General features: G+C 39.5%; 1 protein-coding gene across 3 annotated transcripts in view; it reads right to left on the reverse strand.

Annotated features, from left to right (window-relative positions):
* The window catches only part of znf574 (zinc finger protein 574), a 56,138-nt gene that overhangs the window by 26,361 nt on the left and 8,672 nt on the right, over positions 1-21,105 (reverse strand). For all 3 annotated transcript variants that reach the window (XM_057834845.1, XM_057834843.1, XM_057834844.1), the window contains exons 3-5: positions 9,214-10,339; positions 731-939; positions 476-655 (exon numbers count right to left, since the gene is read on the reverse strand). In XM_057834845.1, the coding sequence (XP_057690828.1) occupies positions 476-655; positions 731-939; positions 9,214-10,339 (1,515 nt within the window). The remainder of the gene's footprint in view (positions 1-475; positions 656-730; positions 940-9,213; positions 10,340-21,105) is intronic.

A 21,105-nucleotide genomic window follows, 5' to 3' on the forward strand; every position in this document is an offset into this window, starting at 1 on the left:
CATGTCGCTGTATCCGGCCGCCATATTGTCCGTCATTTTTTAGCCCTATTCTCAATGGTTTCAATTAGTCGTGCAATTTATAGAGCAATTCATGGAAGCCCCGGTGTTATCTGACGCTGTAAACTCATTGGATGCGTTGCATAAAAGGCGTTATGTGGAAAAGCTTCAGTTTATACATTCGCCAGATCCATATTTGATGCCTAAATCGATGTTTTTCGACCCGCTGTCTTCGCCGTCTCTGCCTGACGTCTGCTACCCTGATATTTACAACTATCTTGTCCACACAAAATCAGCCTATTCTCACGAAAGTTTGAAAAACTTTAAGAGCTTGGAGGCTTATAAATACTTCGTTGCTGGTTGGGTGAAACAGGTCCCATTGACGAGTTCTTTCAATGTGAATCACAGCCAATGATGAAAAACTAGAACGGGTACAGGTTTGCATTCTGCTGAAAAAACGAATGGCAGAGAAGGGTACCGGTCTGCGTCCACGCTTGCGGCGAGGCTGGTTCGAAGTGTGAATGAGCTGGTGCCTCTTGAGAGTAGCAGCCTGAGTGAAGTCTTTGCCACAAACATCGCAGCAGAAGGGCCTGTTTCCACTGTGAGTCATGGTATGACGCAGCAGGCTCTGCGAGTTCGTGAAGGACTTTGAACACACCTGCGCAAAAATGACAAAGTGTCAGGCCACTGTCAAATAAGAACAGTAATGCAGCACCGGATTTGGATGGACCACCTTGCAGTTGAAGAGTTTTTCTCCAGTATGGCTATAGACATGAGTGCGCAGGAAAACGCGTCGGGTGAAAGTTTTGCCACAGTAGGGGCACACGTGAGGCAAAGCAGTGCGGGACCAGTCCTGCAGCAGCTTAGCAGGCGGAGGAAGGTTTGTGGTGTCCACTGTCATTGCAACCTCTGCGTCTTCTTTTAAGCCTGAATCTTTGTTTCCTGAAAAAGACAGTACACTTTTAGGCATAATACACTGCAACATAACCATGTGATGGGAGTTCCTATGTAATCTACCCGCATTATGGCTTTTAGACATGCATACCATGACCCTGTACTTTCCCAGGTCAGCTGCTTACAGACATGAAGCATGCCCACGTAGACAGAGACTCAGACATGACATGATACAGGTTTACTTTTTTATATTCCACAAAAGAAATAAAGTTTATTTACTGTACCAATCCAACCTAGACTGAACAACTACATCACAGGTGTCAAACTGATTCCAGAAAGGGCCAAGTAGGTGCTGGATTTTGTTCTAACCGATACCTTGCAGAGAGTTTAACCAATGAACTTCCTACTGAAACAAGCAGCACCTGACAAAGTTTAACTGATTACACATGTAAAAGATCTGATTGGTGAAAAGGTGTCCTCTTCATTGGTTGGAAAGCAAACCTGCACCCACTCGGCACTTTCTGGAATCTGTTTGACACCTGTGAACTCGGCCTCCGTTATTGCCAATAAAGGGTACATAACAAACTATTGAAATGAACTTTTGTTCTCAATCATGAGGTTTATATTAGGGTTGTCAAAATTATCGTGTTAACGGGCGTCAATTAATTTTTTAAATTAATCACGTTAAAATATTTGACGCAATTAACGCAGATGGCCGGCTCAGACAGATTTAAATGACAGTGCAGTGAAACGCTCACTTGTTGTGTCTATGGAGTTTTGCTGCCCTCTGCTGGCGCTTGGGTGCGACTGATTTTATGGGCTTCAGCTCCTTCTGTAAGTAATTATTGACATCAAGAATGGCGGGCTACTAGTTTAATTTTTGATTGAAAATTTTACAAATTTTATTAAAACGAAAACAGTAAGAGGGATTTTAATATAAAATTTCTATAACTTGTACTAACATTTTGCTTTTAAGAACTACGGGTCTTTCTATCCATGGATCGCTTTAACAGAATGTTAATAATGTTAATGCCATCTTGTTGATTTATTGTTATAATAAACAAATACAGTCCTTATGTACCGTATGTTGAATGTATATGTCCATCTTGTGCCTTATCTTTCCATTCAAACAATAATTTACAGAAAAATGTGGCATAATTTATAGATGGTTTGAATTGCGATTAATTGCGATTAATTACGATTAATTCATTTTTAAGGTGTAATTAACTCGATTAAAAATTTTAATCGTTTGACAGCCCTAGTTTATATATATATATACAGTGGTACCTCTACATACGAAGTTAATCCGTTCCAGGAGCTTGTTTGTAAGTCGAAATGGTCGTATGTCGAGCAGGATTTTCCCATAGGAATACATTATAATTCCATTAATTCGTTCCACAGCCCAAAAACCTGCACTAAATCCTTAAAAAATACTGCTGGTACTATTACAAATGGCAATTACATATAGCAAAACAAATAAATAATAAATAAAAATCGGATTAATAATATAATAATAATAATAATTCCTGTAATAGTGTAACGAAACGGGTTCTAATAAGGCGGACGTTTTTTTCTGTACCTGAAGGCACCGCGGCGCTGACGTGACAAAGAGGGAGGGGAGCGGGTGAAAGTTTACTTTCGCTTTCAATGCTTTCTTGAGAACATCGTCAATTGCGACAGACAGCAGGCGTTTTGTGTTGAATAAGTTGTGAAAGAAATGATGAAAACGTGGCGAAGCTGGCGATTTCTCTGGAGATGTTACCACAATAAGAATTGTCAGCTTAACTTATAAAGACTGGCGAACGATGGTCGGAGGAGGACCGTGGAGATGTATTGTTGAGCCATTTCACGGATGCCCACCCTACGCTCATATTTTTCTGTCATTTGCATCTTCATTTAGAAGGTAAGCGTCAACTTTTTCCTTGTTTCACCACCTGTACCAACCTTTTCTGAAACCTGTGTTGATTTGTCACACAAGAAAATCCGCCGTGCATTCGTCTGCGGTGCTGCCGTTGTCGTCGTATTTCGAGCATGTCGTCGGATGTAGAAACAAATGGCGAGTCAAATTTTACGTCGGATGTCGAAAAGTTCGTGTGTCGAAGCGATCGTATGTAGAGGTACCACTGTATATATATTTTTTTTTAATTAAAAAAAAGAATATTAAGAAAGGACACCATAAGCACTTGTACTGTTTTTGTTTAGCCCACTGAGTCTCACGCCATCCTAATCAAAACTTTAAAATCTCTTCCTAAACTCTAAGATCAGCCAACAGTTGTCAGGTCTAGTTTACGATAAAGAAAAATGAAAACTGGGCTTAGGGGTTAATTTGTGCTGGATTTTACTGGAACAGGATCCAATACTACTTGATTTGGACCTCACGGTCTTCTGAGAGTTATTTTGGCCGATTCGGCACCTTATTGAACAGCCCTGTCATAATCGACTTGTAGACCTGAGTCTTAAATTCAACAGCAATTTTTATTGGTTGTGATACACTGGGCGGTGGTGTTGTATTATGTAGCGATATGCACATATGCGGAGTTTGGTAGCCGAAAAGTGTCATTGCATGTAATTGACTTTCCTATATATGGTTTTAAAATTAAGAGTTTTCTGGTAAAATATTGTCTATAAAAGTTGTGAAGCAATTAAACAAACAACAAAAATAAATGAAATGAACAAAAAAAAATCATAATTGGTCAAAATGATTTTACGAAGAGATCATTTGACTAGCACCTGAGACGATCATTTGCTTTGCTTAGCCAAAACCGCCCAAGGACCGAAGAGGCGAGATGGATGTACGTAATTTTTTCAAACCTAAGCTTTCAAAAGCGACAATAACTACTGCGCGAGAACCAGGGATTGAAAATGTGGACCATGAAACGCCAGAGAGCACCGCCAAAATGGTGAGCGGAGTTTCAATTTGCCCCACTAAAGACGCTAATTGTACAACAGAGCCACCACCGGTGTCTTGCCAATAGAGCTGGGAATCTTTGGGCACCTAACGATTCGATTACGATTACGATTCAGAGGCTCCGATTCGATTATAAAACGATTATTGATGCACCCCCCTCCTTTTTTTTTTTTTGTACATTAGTTTCAAAATTGTTCAAAAATCCTCACAGGCTAAACCAAACTACTATTTCAGTATCAAGTTAACATATAACAGTAAACAAATATACGAAAAGTACAGTACCCATTCTGTATCAGCAGCTTTAAACTACATTCAATTAATTTAATGTTGTGAATCAACTGTTACAGTTGTTAAAATTGCTCCCGTTATTCCATAATTTCCCTTCTGTCTACTTTTATCAAAGTTTTAAAACTATTTCACCATTTAAAGATAGATTCAAGACAAGATTCTGCTGATTTAGGAGTATTTTATATAAAAAGTTAATTAGGTTCGCTACAACAGAGCCTTCTAGAGAGGTCTACTGCTTCAAGATGGCGGCTGTTTACTTACGCCGGAAAGTCTGTCATTTCGCATCTCTGTTCAATCATACAAGTTCTAACACTGACGTCATCTGTCATTTTGCAAAGTTCTACATATATATGATATATACTGTAGCCGTATGTTTGTAGGAACTAGGAACTGGGCGTTGTTTGTAGCGGCTGTCAGCCGCAGTCAGGTATGATTGTTTTTTTTTATCTAGCGGCATGAGTTGAACATGATATTTACTCTATGATTGTTTTTTTTTTTATCTAGCAGCATGAGTTGAACATGATATTTACTCTCGGTCCGTTCCTCATTGCGTCCCAAAGACCGCGCTGACTGTGTTTCACTTCCGCTTTACCTGGTATAATTCAATAATCGGAATTTGGATATTTGTGAATCGTTCTCGAATCTTCCACGGCCGAATCGCGAATAATCTAAGAATCGGAAATTTCGCACGCTTCTACTTGCCAATGTAGTTACCCCGTCAAAAATTGTATTGCCTGGCCGCGGGAGTGCACACACAAACACACATTAGTTATGGAGATTTCAACAATTAATTGAAGCCAGAAAATAACCACAGTTATATATTTTGGACATTGACGTTTATTAAACTGGATTAACTCCATACAGGACTTGAATTACAGTAATAACAGTTATTGGTCATCCTACGAGTAAAACAGTAAAACATTGCCCTTTTTTACGTTTAGTACGCATGTTACGCTATACAACAGGTTTTTTTTTTGTGATGGATGAGCCATGTTTTAAAACATCATAGATAACTACATCACCAAAACACGGAAATCAAGCAAATCAGTGCAGTGCAGTGGCTCCGACCAGGTGATACAATTTTTGACGGGTGAATCTCCATTGGCACGACACCGGCGGGCGTACCATATTAAAAGAATGACGATCTTGGCAAAAAGTATAGCTGTCTTAAGCAGCCCGATTTAGAACTCCCCTCGAGAATGATAGGGAACAAAAGACGCTCAATTTCAACTTATTATTACAAATATTCTTGTAAGTTAACTGTTGACATGTTTCGGGGTCTTCAACATGTTGTGCCCCCCTGCCCCAAAAGTCAAAACACCGCCGATGGTAATGCATTGTCACATCTCTAACAAAGACTTCATTATCAGTTGACGAGACAGCTCCTACAGACAATGCGCCTCAGCATCCCGAAGGGGGCCGGGTCAGGCAGAGCGTCGGACCCGGCAAAGCGTAGTGGCAGCTTTCAATGCGATAAACTCAAAACACGCTGCGTTCTAATGCTGGATTTAGGTGGAAACCGAACAAATGTTTTAGTGCATACAAACAGGCAGGAGTGTCTCGAGAGTGATTTGGTCGAGGATTCAAGGTAAGTGTTAAATAAAATAGCACCATGTATGCACTTTAAAACTTAGCATAACTTTAACTTGAACTAGCTAGGTAAAATGAATTATAACTGCCCGTTTTTTTGCTTTTAACCAAGAATCTACACTGTTTTATGTCCATATCTATAGAAATTCCAGGATTTACACATTTATTTACAAGAATTTTCAACTTAAAAAAGGGGGGGATGGGTAATTTTGCGTTTCTGCGTCCATACCAAAAAAAAAAAAGCCTTAAGTGTTTGGTTTTTTTTTTTTATGTGACATTCCGATCTAAAAACGACGAGGGCCAGATAGCCAGCAAGACGTGCTGAGGCAATAGTGACACCAGAATTTAACCTAAATAAGTTGTTATTGTACATAGCAAAAATGCCAATTTTGTTTTGTTGAGTAAAATTAAGATGGTTCTGCATGCTTTCCTCAAGTATTAAGTTTCTGATGTGAAAATTGAGTAATTTATTAGCTATTGAAAACTAACCCTAAATAAAAAAAAACATGTTGGTATTTCGGGCAAAAACTTATAAGCTATGTATGTTAAATATTGCTTTTGATCCTTAAATGTAGGTGATTATCTCTGCATTTGGTGATTTTTGTGCATTTAGCGTAAAATCTGAGAATTTTATGGGCATTTTAAGTTTTATTATATTAAACAAAACAAAACAAAATCAGGATTTTATTAGGGAACGACTTAAACATTTTTGATGCCGCTGCTCAAAGAGACTCATATCTACCAAAGGGAGGTGCCCGTTTTGGTTTTAGGTCGCTAGCGGCTTTGGTTTTGAAAATATTTGAATTTTAAGTTTTTTCAAAATAGGCCCCTTACGGAACGGCCCTATGCCCCGTTACCCTTCAACGGATAGTGAAGTCTTTGTCTCTAAATATCTTTGTTGCCTTTAAGACAATACAGTATATGCAATGCAATATGACGTATGCGGAAGAGAGAAGTCAGTTTGGCAGCAACAGTGATTGGCCTTGTTTGCTTTGATTTTGTTTATTGTGAGCTCTGATTTTTGTTTTACAAGTGAAACGGTTTAACTAGGCCTGTCGCGATAACAAATTTTAGTGTGCGATAATTTATCTCATAAATTATTGCGATACGCGATATTATTGCGCCCCCCCCCCCCCCAATTTTTTTAAAAACCAATTTACAATAACACAGTGAGAATACAGTATTAATAGATCAAGTACACCCATTTAAATGCAATAAATATTTATTCTTAAATTCAAAAATACTTTTTAAGAAATCACAACTAAAACCAATAGACCATGCCTCTTAGGTAAAAGACAATACAGTGGTACCTCTACATACGAATTTAATTCGTTCCAGGACCTTGTTTGTAAGTCGAAATGGTCGTATGTCGAGCAGGATTTTCCCATAGGAATACATTATAATTCCATTAATTCGTTCCAAAGCCTAAAAACATACACTAAATTCTTAATAAATACTGCTGGCACTGTTACAAATGGCAATTAAACATAGAAAAACAAATAAGTTATAAATAAATAATTCAGAATAATATAATAATAAGAAGAATAATTAATAATTATTCCTGTAAATAATGTAACGAATCGGATTCTAATATGGCGGACACTTTTTACTGTCCCTGAACGCACCGCGAAGCTGACGTCTCAGTGAGATAGGTCTGTGCGGTAGAGATAATACTTTCGTTTTCTTGAGAGCCGTCAACTGCTTAAGACAATGGGCGTTTTGTGTTGGATAAGTTCTTAAATAAATGATAAAAACGTGACGAAGCTGGCGATTTTCTTGGCAATGTTACCACAATAATAATTGTCACCTTAACTTATAAATAGTGGCGAACGGTGGTCGGAAGAGGACCATGGAGCTGTATTGTTGAGCCAGTTCAGGGACGCGCACCCCAAGCTCATATTTTTCTATAACTTGCATCTTCATTTCAAAGGTAAGCATCACTTTTTTCCTTGTTTCTCCAACTGTATCAACTTTTTTTGAAAACTGTGTTGATTTCTCACACAAGAAAATCCACCGTGCGTTCGTTTGCAGTGCTGTCATGTCGTCGTATTTCGAGCAACTCGTCGGATGTAGAAACAAATGGCGGCTCAAATTTTACGTCGGATGTCGAAAAGATCGTGTGTCGAAGTGATCGTATGTAGAGGTACCACTGTATTAATACCGCACAGAAACACAGAATAAGTTAAAAGGTTCTCAAGAAAAATAAATAAAATTGCACTTAATAACTTGAGCATTTAGGCAAATGAAAACTTTTCCCCTCATAGCTTCTGCTATGGTGTTCCATACGGATGTAGCAAAAATTAAATTGCCATCATATAAACATGCATTTTAGTGCATTATATTTATGTGCTTACTTCTTATTGATCTGAAAAAAATTTGTATAAAAGTGTTGAGAACAATCTTTACTGTTTGTAAAGTGAGGCAGGGCACACTGTTGATTGCTACAGCTCTCTTAGCAGCTAGGTTTACTACACATGAGCAAGACATCCTATTTGTGGTCCGAATCCATCGGTGTCACATACTGAATTAACAATATTTGCAGCATTATCTATAGTCACTGGTATGGATTGATTTTGCCTTCTTAACTTCCATTCAGTTATGGCGGTTTATAATTCACCGATGTAGTATATGGACTACGTGTCCCATAATCACTCTGGGCTCACGTAGCCAATGGCATGGGACGTAGCACATCTAATTTGCTATTTCATGATATCTAGTGTGTGCGCGCATTGAAAAAGTTAGCAAACGCCACAGAAGTCACGTCTGCTCATTACTGCACAACACCAGCATATGACAATCGACTTTCATAAACAGGAAGCGTTTGAAGCACAGCGCTCTTAATTTGCCACTCAATGTTCATCATGTCCGTTGTCAAAGCGAAGTTGTTCGTAGCGGCCAAGTCGGTAACAATGTTTTGGCGGACTTCGTTGTAAATATGTTGTGCCGAAAAATATCCGCTCCGCGTGAAATGTCACACCTGACGGGAGTGCCCACACGTCAAAAGCATCGGCACGCCGGAGATGGCCCGCAGTCAATTCGGAGCACTGATGCGGCCGGTATACGTTGAACAATAGGATATAATGGGAACGATTGGCTATTTTTTGCCTGACCTGGAACGAAGATGCATTTTGCGCAGTTGGTAACAAGGAATCCGAACTTTTAACAGCACTTCTGCCGCACGCGCGCACGCACGTTCACGCGAGGCGATAAATCGCAGCGGAAAAATTACCGCCTTCATTTTTATTTATCGTGCGATAAATGGAATTATTGCATATTGCGACAAGCTTAGGTTTAACTTTACAATTTATAAGTTAAGCACTGACTGTACTGCAGCGCGATGTAGTCACGTGATAGCCACCTCATCAACTTCTGTGCTCTGAAAAAAAAAACAGTAACTGCTGCATTCAAACATAACATGACCTGGTAATGATCTGGACTTATGACTAGGTAATGTAGCAGTAAAATTCTAAGGAATGTCCGAACTGGCACACTAACCCAGGTGAATACCGCAACGAAATGTGCATAGTTGACTTTACCTTTGCTGATGACCCTGAAAGCTGGCCTGCTCTTCTTTGCGACCGGTGCATCAGACTCCATCGTGGCGCTGGGCGAGGATAGAGGACGCTTTGAGCTCTCCGCTTCCTCAAGTGTAGACACCATCTCATCAGCAGTTTCTCCTTCATCTATTGGTCCACACTCCAGAACACGGTGTTGCCTGCGATGATATAGGTACTGGGTGGTATTCATGAAAGTCTTCGAGCAGTGGGAGCAACTGTGGAGCGGATTGTCAAGGTCGTGCATCATCTTGCGATGCACGGTCAGCGTGGGAGCATCGCTGAAGCTGGCGCCACACTGAATGCACAAGAAGAGCTCGGTGCGCTGCGTCGAAGAGGCTGACTGAGCGCCATTCGGTGCTTGCTCGTCCACCACGCTACTCTGCAAGTGCGTTTTCTCCGACAGGCCGGTCGCCAAGGTGGCACTTCCTTCGCCTTTTTGCCTGTGTTGCTTGCGATGGTAGAGGAAAAGTGTGGTGTTAAGGAAGCTTTCACCGCACACCGTGCAGTGATGCAGAGCTTCCTCAAAGCCGTGAGTCTTGCGGTGAGCCACGAGTTCAGAGACGAGGCCGAAGCAGGAGCCGCAGTCCACGCAAAGCAGCACAGGATCGGGTTTGGGCTTCTTTAATGCGCCTCTCCTCCTGGCAGAGGACTCTTCTTGTGAAGATGACAATTTAACAACCTCAGGAGCAGTCTGATCAGAAGCGTTGCCTGAAGAAGTCTCGCCGACTTGCTGCGGTTCCTCTACGACCGCCGATCCATCTGCTTCAGCAGGCTTGTCGTCATTCAAAACAGCCTGAGCCATAGGCTGAGGCTCATCGGGTTGCAAAAAAGACTGTGGCTCTGTGTCAGGCCCGCCCACGATGACGGTCCTCAGACAGATGCCTTCTTTGCGGTGATGCTGCCACATGTCCAGGCTCTTGAAGAGCTCTTCACAGTCCCCACACTGGTAAAGGATTCGCGGTTGGTCCAACAACTGATCTTCACTGAGCTCGGCCTCCTGCACCATGACTTCAGTCTTCTGCTCTGCATCATCAACAGGTTGTTCAGGCAATTGTTCCAATTGCACTTGGATCTGTGTGCCTAGGGTCTCTTGTGTTAACTGTGGCTGGGGACACACATGGATAGAACTTTATGCTCATTGTCATTACAGCAACAAATAAGATCAGTTTGGAATCCCATAAAGGAATCTTTCACATTACGCGTAAAAAAAAATTACACAATTTTATTAGTATCATAAACCAATCTGGTTGTTCCGCACTTGCCATGGGACTACTTTGAACAATTAGCGCTCTCTCGCTGGGATTTAAACATTTACATGCATTAAGCATCTATATAAACATGTGCTTTATCCACACAAGACACTAACTGCCATTGTTATGTTGTAACATCACTTAATAAACAAACAAATTACAGCTAATGGAGTGGGGCTGGAGTGTTATGTCAACACTTTAAAGGCTTAACGGTTTTATCTCGCAGGGTGAGTACAGTTGACGAATCATCACATGACAGACAACAGCAATAGAACAGTTGTTCCAACCATTTGATACACCTTTCAATCATCAATTAACACAGCTTCCCGTGTACTCTATAAAGCGACAAAATGGAGAAGGCACGATCCAGAGTTAGAGAGTTCATTACCGAAGTGATTCAGACGGCATGGACTGATAGCCCGTGCGAAGGGAGCATCTCGGGCGTCAGTCTGCTCAGTGACCTCATTACTGGCCGTGGCGGCCTTTCCCGAAGCCCCGCCACATCGATTGCTATCTTGCCAATATGAAACCTTTTTCCAGACAGAAGCTCAAGCAGCACTTGCACTGTCATAGTCAGGAAAATGCACTTAAGACTTGTGAACTTTTTCTGAAGGATTGATTTTGTCTTTGTGACCGCAAAGTCAGACTAATATGTTATCATCTTTATTCTTATATAACATCACAGGGGTTTTAACCAACTAGGGTTGGTTTTGAAAAATGGGTTTTACTTTATTTTGGCATGATTGCACAGTGACTAAGATGTAGAGCTGAAACGAATACTCGAGCAACTCGAGTTTAAAAACTGATCCGAGTAATTTTATTCACCTCGAGGAATCGTGTAATTTTGCCAGCTCTAAGCATCACGTTTTGCCCAGACTGCTTTTAATTCGGGACAACGCGCTGACGTCACATGCGTAGAGGATGAAGCAAAAAAAAAAAAAAACTTACCGCAGCTGACAGCCGCTAGAAAATACGCCGACGTTGCTAAAAACTACGCCCGCATGATGCTAGTGACGTAGCAGGTAATGTCCGATGCGTCTCATAGATATCACATGTATTTAGGACTAGATGCGAAATGACAAACTCGGCCGCGTCTGGGCAGCGTTAGTAAACACCCGCCATCTTTAAGCAGTAGACTTCTCATCGCTAATAAATATAACGTCACTGTCACTCGCTCACGTAACGTTAGCCCTTCAGAGGGCTAGGTTTCTATTGATTATGACCACTGTCGATGCGTGGCTAACGTGTCTTACATACAGGCTTTTTTTAATCTGTAAAAACACAGCGCTGTAGAGAGATGAGGGTGTAAAATTAAAACATAATAAAGCTAACTGTCAGTTTTAGCGCAGTAGTCATTGCTGAATAAAACACCAAGTAGCACTGGTCGAGGGCTGCAGCTATCGAATATTTTAGTAGTCGATTAATCGATGGACTAGTTAGTTCGAATAATCGAGTAATCAGATAAGGAATATGAAAAATTAAAATACTGCTGAGCCTCAAATGGTTTTTTTTTTTTTTTTTTAAATGAGGATTTGTGTACAACAAAAGAACAATCGGCTAACTTACAAAGAAAATGTCTGCTAGATTAAATGCTAAAGTTTTTTCACAATGCTCTTAATAAAAGCTTCAGACACATATTCCCACAAAAAAAAACGGCTAAATATACCAATAAACTTAAATTATGAATGCATTAAAAAACATTAGCTTAAATTAAAACTTAGCTGGCGTTGGTCTTAACAGGGAGCAGTTGGATTCAGCCATGTGAAAAGAGGCAGACCAGAGGGCAGTGTATCCACCCCAAATCAATTAAATTAATGCAAACACTTTCAAAATAAACCATTAAAACGCCACTTTAATTAAACGAATACTCGAAGCAACAAAATTTAATTCGAATATTTTTTTCTAATCGAATACTCGAGTTATTCGATTAATCGTTGCAGCACTACACTGGTCCCTAATGTGCTCCAATACAGCAGGTATCATACATTTATTTTGAACACTGCAAAAACTCAAAATCCTATCAGTACTTACTGTTTAGACTAACTTAAAACTTAACTAGAAGTTAAAAATAGCTTGACACAAATGGAAATTAAATTGAAACACGTGGAAAAAACACGTAGCTTTCAAGTGATGTGTGTTATGAAGCGTAATTACATTTTTAGGTAAGAATTTTTTTTTTTTTTAAGCTCTATAAGTTTTTTGAGTGAAAGCAGTGAATTTTTTTTTCTAGTCACATCTTAGATGCAATTGTTGGCTGTTTTCAACAATGTACATCAAAAATAAAGACACTGATTGACTGAAAATAGTTCAATATTGGATTAAATGTCTTTTTTCTCATGTATATTTATAATTGCTCTTTACCCCCCCCCCCCAAAAAAAAAAGATTACTCAAATAATCGATAGAATTTTCAGTCGATTACTTGATTACTAAAATATTCAATAGCTGCTGCCCTACTAAGATGTCTTTAATCTTGTGTGACAGGGAAGAATATCCAAATATTACACAATCACGTTGACTTCTCGCAGTGCTTTATTATGAGGTAACCATATTTATGATTTCCTATGGTGAAAAAAACGATTGCGGGCACTGTTTGACTCTGACATACAATGACTTGATAGAGGCACGAAATTGACTTTTCTGTAAACACCTGATTTCCAACATCAACAGCAATATAATCTGTGCTCACAGTGAGAAAAGTGTTCATCCCTAACAGTCCCGCTGAGTTAATCAATTTTGAGCACAAAAAGAACCCGTCGCGTGGCCTACAAATTGTGGCTAACAAGAAATGTGTTTAGTGCTGAGCTGCGGGTAAGCACTACCATTAAGGGGTTTTTATTATTAATCAACGGAGCGCACTGGGCACCTTATGTCAACGTTCCTCTGGCTTTTTCTTAGGTATTTTTGTTGAGCTTTTGGGAATTACGGAACAGAAAACGACCTGAGAAACCTCTAAAGAAGCCAAGCCGTGCAGTTGGACGCCTCATTTTAGTGTATAATTAGGGTTGGGCATCGTTTGAATCAGAACGGTTCCGATTTCACGTTTCGATTCCGGTTCCAAACGATTCTCGATTGAGATTCTTTTAATAGGCAGGGTAAAAAAAAATGCATGGTTTGTAGTAATTTCTTAACTTCTCGATTGGTTTTTAAATTAAATGAACTTTGCTATGAATTTCTCACAAGACTATTTTTAATTTGTATACAAATATCAGTCTTTGAACTTGAATATGATGAGGTTTCTTTCCACAGGAATGCACTTTCACAAAGATGTTTATTTTTCAACAGCTCACGGAGAAAACATTTACACATATTCTTTTGCCTATGTTTTAGAGTGTCTTATGTTTCAGGCATTTTATTGTATTGCATTGTTGGTTTTAGGTGGTATTTCTACAAGTTAGTTAAGGGCTGGCAGATGTCAAGCGGGGAGTATTCTGTACCTTGATCTTAAGTTGACTACTTTTTAAGTTTGATTCCTTTTTAAACTGATATATTGTTCATCCGTCCACATAATAACACTCCGGACAGTTTTTCTTTGGTTTTGCTATGTGCGCTTGGCTTCCACTAGTGGTGACTTACTGGAAACAGCCAGCAAAAAGAACATTACTTTAGTTGGAATTGAATTCTTGAAGTGTACAGACGTTACACACCCCCTTTGCACTACACATCGTTGGGAACCCCTAATAAAACAAAATCTAAGTTTGCACGTTTTACCAGAGGGTCTGACATTATTTCAGTGTGTTTATTCTGTTACTTTGTTGTCATTTATGTGAAGCGAAGCAACACATTTTTGTGCTAAGCTAAATTAGCCACTTGTCGGCAGCTATTTTTTCAGGGCATCGAAACTTGGAATCGAAATTTAAAAATTTGAATGGTTCCAGGAGAACCGGAGTGTTAGTCCCGGATCCCATTGATGCTTGATGCCCAACCCAATGTATAATATTATATAGTTGAACATCTAAAATTTGTGTCTAAATAGAATTTATAAAGGGCACATTTAAAAGTACAGCTGGGAATCTTTGGGCACCTAACGATTCGATTACGATTCAGAGGCTATGATTCGATTATAAAACGATTATTGATGCACCCCCTCCTTTTTTTTTTTTTTTTTTTTTTTAATGTTTTGTACATTAGTTCCAAAATTGTTCAAAAATCCTCTCAGGCTAAGCCAAACTACTATTTCAGTATCAAGTTAACATATAACAGTAAACAAATATACAAAAATAACAGTAAATTAAATACCTCAGTCCCCATTCTGTATCAGCAGCTTTAAACTACATTCAATCAATTTAATGTTGTGAATTAACCGTTACAGTTGTTAAAATTGCTCCCGTAATTCCATAATTTCCCTTCTGTCTACTTTTGACATGTCAAAGTTTTAAAACTGTTTCGTCATTTAAAGATAGATTCAAGACAAGAGTTTGCCAATTTAGGAGTATTTTTAGATAAAAAGTTAATTAGGTTCGCAACAAAAGAGCCTTCTAGAAAAGTCTACTGCTTTAAGATGGCGGCTGTCTGCTAATGCCAGAAAGTGTCATTTCGCATCTCTGTTCAATAATACATGTTCTAACACCAACGTCGTCTGTCATTTTGCATCTAGTTCTACATATATATGATATCTACTGTAGCCGTATGTTTGTAGCAACTAGCAACTGGGCGTTGTTTGTAGCGGCTGTCGGCCGCATTCAGGTATGATTGTTTTTTATCTAGCGGCATGAGTTGAACATGATATTTACTCTCGGTCCGTTCCTCATTGCGTCCCAAAGACCGCGCCTACTGTGTTTTACTTCCGCTTTAACTGGTATAATTCAATAATCGGAATTTGGATGTTTGTGAATCGTTCTCGAATCTTCCACGGCCGAATCGCGAATAATCTAAGAATCGGAAATTTTGCACGCCTCTTTTTAAAAGTAAAGAAAAAAATAAAAAAAAGGAACACATCCATCCATATCATTTGTACAGACTCTCCTCTTAATTCCATGTTATGTTTTTAGTCCTAATACATTCCTATTTATTCTTTGGCAGTTTACACTTTCACAGTCAGGCAAAATATGACATCCATGCATTCAGAACCTCACCTAAAAAGCCAATTTTGAGCTTTAAAGAGGCTAGATATTTTTCCGGGGGTGAAATAGATGTTGCCGTGGGCACTGTTGTATTACAGTATGTACAACATGAGGCTGGTAAAGTTGTGGCTGGTGAGTAGCCGTCACAAGAAGTTCACTGTCACAGCACATAACCAAGTCTGCAGTCTGCACTTTGCCTCGGAGCAGATAATGCAACTGGGAACCCTCTGGGGGGGGGGGGGGGGGGGGGGACTACGGAAAGATTCTACTCTAGTGAATCATTAGAGGAAAACCGGGTTGGTTGTCATTTTTTAGACAACTCGACCGCCAGACGGTGGTGTTGCACGACTTGCCCTAATAGTAGTAAAAAAAATTGCAGTGACTTCATTGTCCAGTGTCACATCGCTTTTAGGCAAGAAGCAATGACTTTTTTTTTTTTTTAACTTTAAGGTCTTCACTATTGTTTTTATGGGACTCTACACAATAACGTTTCTAGTTACTAAGATGTTACCATTAAAAAGTATGAGCTAAAGCTACAGCTTTGATTCACATATTCTAGCTGTGAGCTATTAGTTCATCTTTTAATGAAAAACACAAATTGGGGTTAGATGTGTCAATTTGGATTAGGATGATTGTCACACCATCAAAAATTCAAACAAATCAAATGATTTTTATTGCCGCTATACAGGGCACAGTGAAATTGTTTTCCAGCAGCTCTCGGTTTTAAGCATTATACAAACAGAATTAAAAAAATAAAAATTATTTAAAAGGTTTGCATTAGGGCTGCAGCTATCGAATATTTTAGTAATCAAGTATTCTACTGAAAAGCCCATCAATTAATCGGATAAAACATTTTTTTAGGTAAAGAACAATTATAAATATTAGTGCTGTCAAATTTATCGCGTTAGCGGACGGTAATTAATTTTTTAAATTAATCACGTTAAAATATTTGACGCAATTTACGCATGCACTGAATGACCCGTTCATGCGTTGGCTCAAACAGTTTACAATGACGCCGTTTTAGCACATTGAGAGCGAAGAGGCAGAGAAATGCGAGTGGACACAGACATTCATTGGACCGCGCCTTTTATTGGCTTAAGCTTTGGCAACTATTTCACAACAAATTAAGTATTGTGGCGAATGACGTGGGGAAGGATGACAGGAGACGATCTTGTTCTTAACACGCTTAACTGAATACAACGCAGATCATACTGTGTACCATTTGCTGCCACCACTGACAGTCATGGTTGCCCGACTTCCCATCATGCATTTGGGTGGAACAGTTAGGTCGCTACAGTATAATTTAGTGAAAGGACAACCAAAAAAATATTCCTATCTCTCAAAAAATAATGTTCACAAAAAGAAAAGCGCTCAATGCAAAGAGAACTGGCATTCCCAATCAAAATAGCTATGCAAAATACACATAAAACTTACTCAGACTTTGCCTTGGCTAGATCTCTAATTAATTTAAAACTCGCCATTGACACCTTGTGGTGTATTTCAATCACTACCTTAAGTAGTTAAAGACACTGTGGAAGAACGGCAGGGAGCCCATGTGACGTCCCGCTCTGCGATGTCAACAATGGCGAGCAATTCGTTTATTTTTTTGATTGAAAATGTTACAAATTTTATTAAAATGAAAACATTAAGGGGTTTTAATATAAAATTACTATAACTTGCACTCAAATTTATCTTTTAAGAACTACAAGTCTTTCTATCCATGGATCCCTTTAACAGAAAGAATGTTAATGCCATCTTGTGGATTTATTGTTATAATAAACACAAACAGTACTTATGTACAGTATTGAATGTTTATGTCCGTCTTGTGTCTTATCTTTCCATTCCAACAATAATTTACAGAAAAATATGGTATATTTCAGAGATGGTTTGAATTGCGATTATTTACGATTAATTAATTTTCAAGCTGTGATTTACTCGATTAAAAATTTTCATCGTTTGACAGCGCTTATAAATATACATAGGAAAACAAGACATTTCACCTAATATTTACCCATTTTTAAATCAATGTCTTTATTTTAGATGTACATTGTTGAAAACAACCAACAATTGCATCTCAGACGTGACTAGAAAAAAACAACAAATTCACTGCTTTCATTCAAAATACTTAATAAGATCTTATTCGGGAAGAAAAAAAAATTCTTACCTAAAAAGGCCATTACGCTTGATAACAGACATCACTTAAAAGTAAGGTGTTTTTCCCACGTATTTCGATTGAATTTCCATTTGTGTCTACCCATTTTAAATTCTAAATTTTAAGTCCTGGTAGTATTTTGAGTTTTGCAGTGTTCAAAATAACTGTATGATACCTGCTGTATTGGAGCACATTAGGCACTATTACTTGGTGTTTAATCCATCAATGACTATCGAGCTAAAATTGACAGCTTTATTATGTTTTTATTTTACACCCTCATTCTTTTTTTACAGATTAAATAAAGCCTGTATGAAAGACATGTTAGCCACGCATCGACAGTAGTCATAATTAATACAAACCTAGCCCTTCGCAAGGCTAACCTTACGTTGGCAAGGTACAGTAACGTTAGTCTTATGTATTAACGCTACGTTAACTTAGTTTAACCTTGTCCAGAGGATCTTTCCTCCGTTCTCAGAGTAAACGGGGTGTCTTCGGCGGAGCGGGGGTTAGGCGGGCGATTCGCGCAGTAGCGCTTAGCTGGGGTCTCGGGGACGGTCATCGGTCGCTGGGTCCAGCCAAGGGTGCGGAATCGTCGGCAGGAGCGCGGGTAGCCTGCGGCAGTGTTATGCAAATGCTATCTTGCCGTGAATACATTACAAGTTTTCGCCTAGGTTTCAAGCTTTAAACGCTCCCACACTTTTGACATTTTCTGCTTTTTCTTGGTGCCTTTCTCTTCATTTTCATCAGCTTCTTTGTCGTTACTTCTATATTCATGTGTGGTTGAAATCAAATGCATCCGCCGCCTCTCTCTTTTTCCTGTACGCACGTGACGTCATCGCATTGTGCTCCATTAAAAGTAGTCAGGGCAAAACTTCATGCTTACAGCTGGCAAAATTAAACGATTCCTCGAGGAGGAGAAAATTGAATTAATTTTTAAAATCGAGTTACTCAAATTATCCTAGTAATTTTTTCAGCTCTAGTTTGAATGGAGTTTGTCACTTTTTTACTTGCGACTGCCACCTCCGGCCTAAATCGTAACTGCAGCCTTGGTGTTAAATTCGAACTTGGTGCGCATTAAGAGTGGGAACCTCTTGGTACATCACGATACGATACGATTTAAGCTTGTGATAACGATCTCACGATATGGCGATTCAACGATTATCGATACATTGGTCAGGAAATCAACCTAAGATATTCTACAAAACGACTAATAGACAGAAAAACAAGCTTCTGTTGTGAATTGGAATAAGTTTACCACTAGTACATATCCAATCCATTTGAACTGGGAGAGTGGCAGCGAATGAACGAATCATCCCTCCCACTTCAAACGGACTGAACGTCAATGGCCATCAGTGCTGCCACTGATGGCCATTGACGTTCAATGCTAGGCAACGAGGGAATTTTGGGGCATTTCAGATATTATTACTTTATTGATTTTGAGTCACTTCCTATTGATTTTGGGGCATTTTATGAGTCACTTCCTGTTGATTTTAGGTTCGGAACAGGAAATGGCCCAGGAATCTCACAAATGAATAGGCAGTGACTCAAACTCAACAGAAAGCGACCTGTAAATGCACTAAAATGAACAGAAATTGACGTGTAAAGGGCTTGAAAATCAGAAAGAGTGACTGTGAATGCTCTGGTTTCGAATAATTTGACGTTCGTTCTACCCTCCCAGTCTAAATGGATTGGGCGTCGAGCGCCATCAATGGCAGCCATAGAGTTAACTGAGACAAGTTGAAGATTTTGATAGCAACTTGTTGGTTCCTTTTTTTTAACATTGACACCTTTTTAAAACAATATCTCGACTCTTGGCAGGGTCATATCGATAACCTTTTGGGATAGGGTCATATCGATAACCTTTTGGGATAGAAAGTATCACGATGTATCACCATTTCGATATTTTGTAACACCCCTGGTGCGCGTGCTTGTACGAGCACAAACATAAAGCTTGGAGTATGAGCGGGAATTGGGGCCGTGCTGAAAGACAGTCACTTCTAATTGTCTGCAGAATCCATGGTAAATTGTGGACAGTTACCGGTTTGGGTGTGCGGTGTTTTTTAAGGCTAGGAGTGGGAACCTCTTAGTACCTCACGATACGATACAAAACTCACGAAGACGATGATCTGACGATATGGCGATACAACGATTATTGATACATTGGTCAGGAAATCATTCTAGGACATTCTATAAACAGCTAATAAACAGAGAAACGAGCTTCTGCCGTGTATTGGAATGAGTTTATCACTAGTAGACGTCCAATCCGTTTGAAGTGGGAGGGATGGCAGCGAATGAACGAATGTTCATTCGCTGCCATCCCTCCCACTTCAAACGGATTGAACGTCTATAGCCTTGAGTGGCAGCCAATGCCAGGCAATGAGGTAATTTTGGGCAATTTAAGGTAATTTACCTGTTGATTTTCAGTTACGTCCTGTTGATTTTGGGGGTATTTTATGGGTCACTTCCTGTTTATTTTGAGTTACAGAACAGGAAGTGACCTGGGAATCACCCAAATGAATAGGCAGTGACTCAAACTCGACAGGAAATGACCTGTAAATGCCCTAAAATGGACCGCAAGTGACCTGTAAATGCCCTGAAAATCGGACAGAATGACTGTGAATGCGCTGGTTTCCAATGAACGAACGTTCCCAGTCTAAATGATAATTGGGCGTCGTGCACCGTCAATGCAGCCTTAGAGTTAACAGAGACACTATTATGGTGGAAGATTTTGGTAGCAACTTGTTGGTTCCTTTTTATTTATTTTTTTAGACATTGACACCTTTTTAAAACGATATCTCGATTCTTGGCAGGAGCATCTCGATAACCTCGTCAAACCTTTTCTTTTATCCTAGGCAATAGTAGGTGGTTTATTTACCTGACATGTTTCGGCGAGCACTTCCGCCTCCGTCAGAGGGTCAATGCTCTGCTCTGACAAAGGCGGAAGTGCTCGCCAAAGCATGTCGGGTAAATAAACCACCTACTATTGCCTGGGATAAAAGAAAAGGTTTGACGAATTTATAAGTGTAGGCAAAATGAACTCAATACAACCATATCGATAACCTTTTGGGATACAAAGTATCACGATATATCACCGTTTCGATATTTTGTCACACCCCTATTTAAGTCAGTAAAATAACAGCGGGTGACTTGGTGGAAGAGTGATTAGCATATCCACCTCGCAGTTCTAAATTTGAGGGTTCAATCCTGGGCTCCAGTGAAGAGTTTACATCTCCGTGCTTGCGTGGGTTTTCTCCAGGTTCTTGGGTTTCCTCTCACGTCCCAAAATCATGCATTGCAGGTTGTCTGACCAATTCAAATAGTCCCTAGGTACGAGTTAGTTTTTTTTGTTTTGTTTTTTCAATGTGCCATACAATTAGTTGGCAACCAATCCAAGTTGTGCCTCGCCTA

The sequence above is a fragment of the Corythoichthys intestinalis genome, chromosome 4, assembly GCF_030265065.1.
Source record: "Corythoichthys intestinalis isolate RoL2023-P3 chromosome 4, ASM3026506v1, whole genome shotgun sequence".
Taxonomy (NCBI): domain Eukaryota; kingdom Metazoa; phylum Chordata; class Actinopteri; order Syngnathiformes; family Syngnathidae; genus Corythoichthys; species Corythoichthys intestinalis.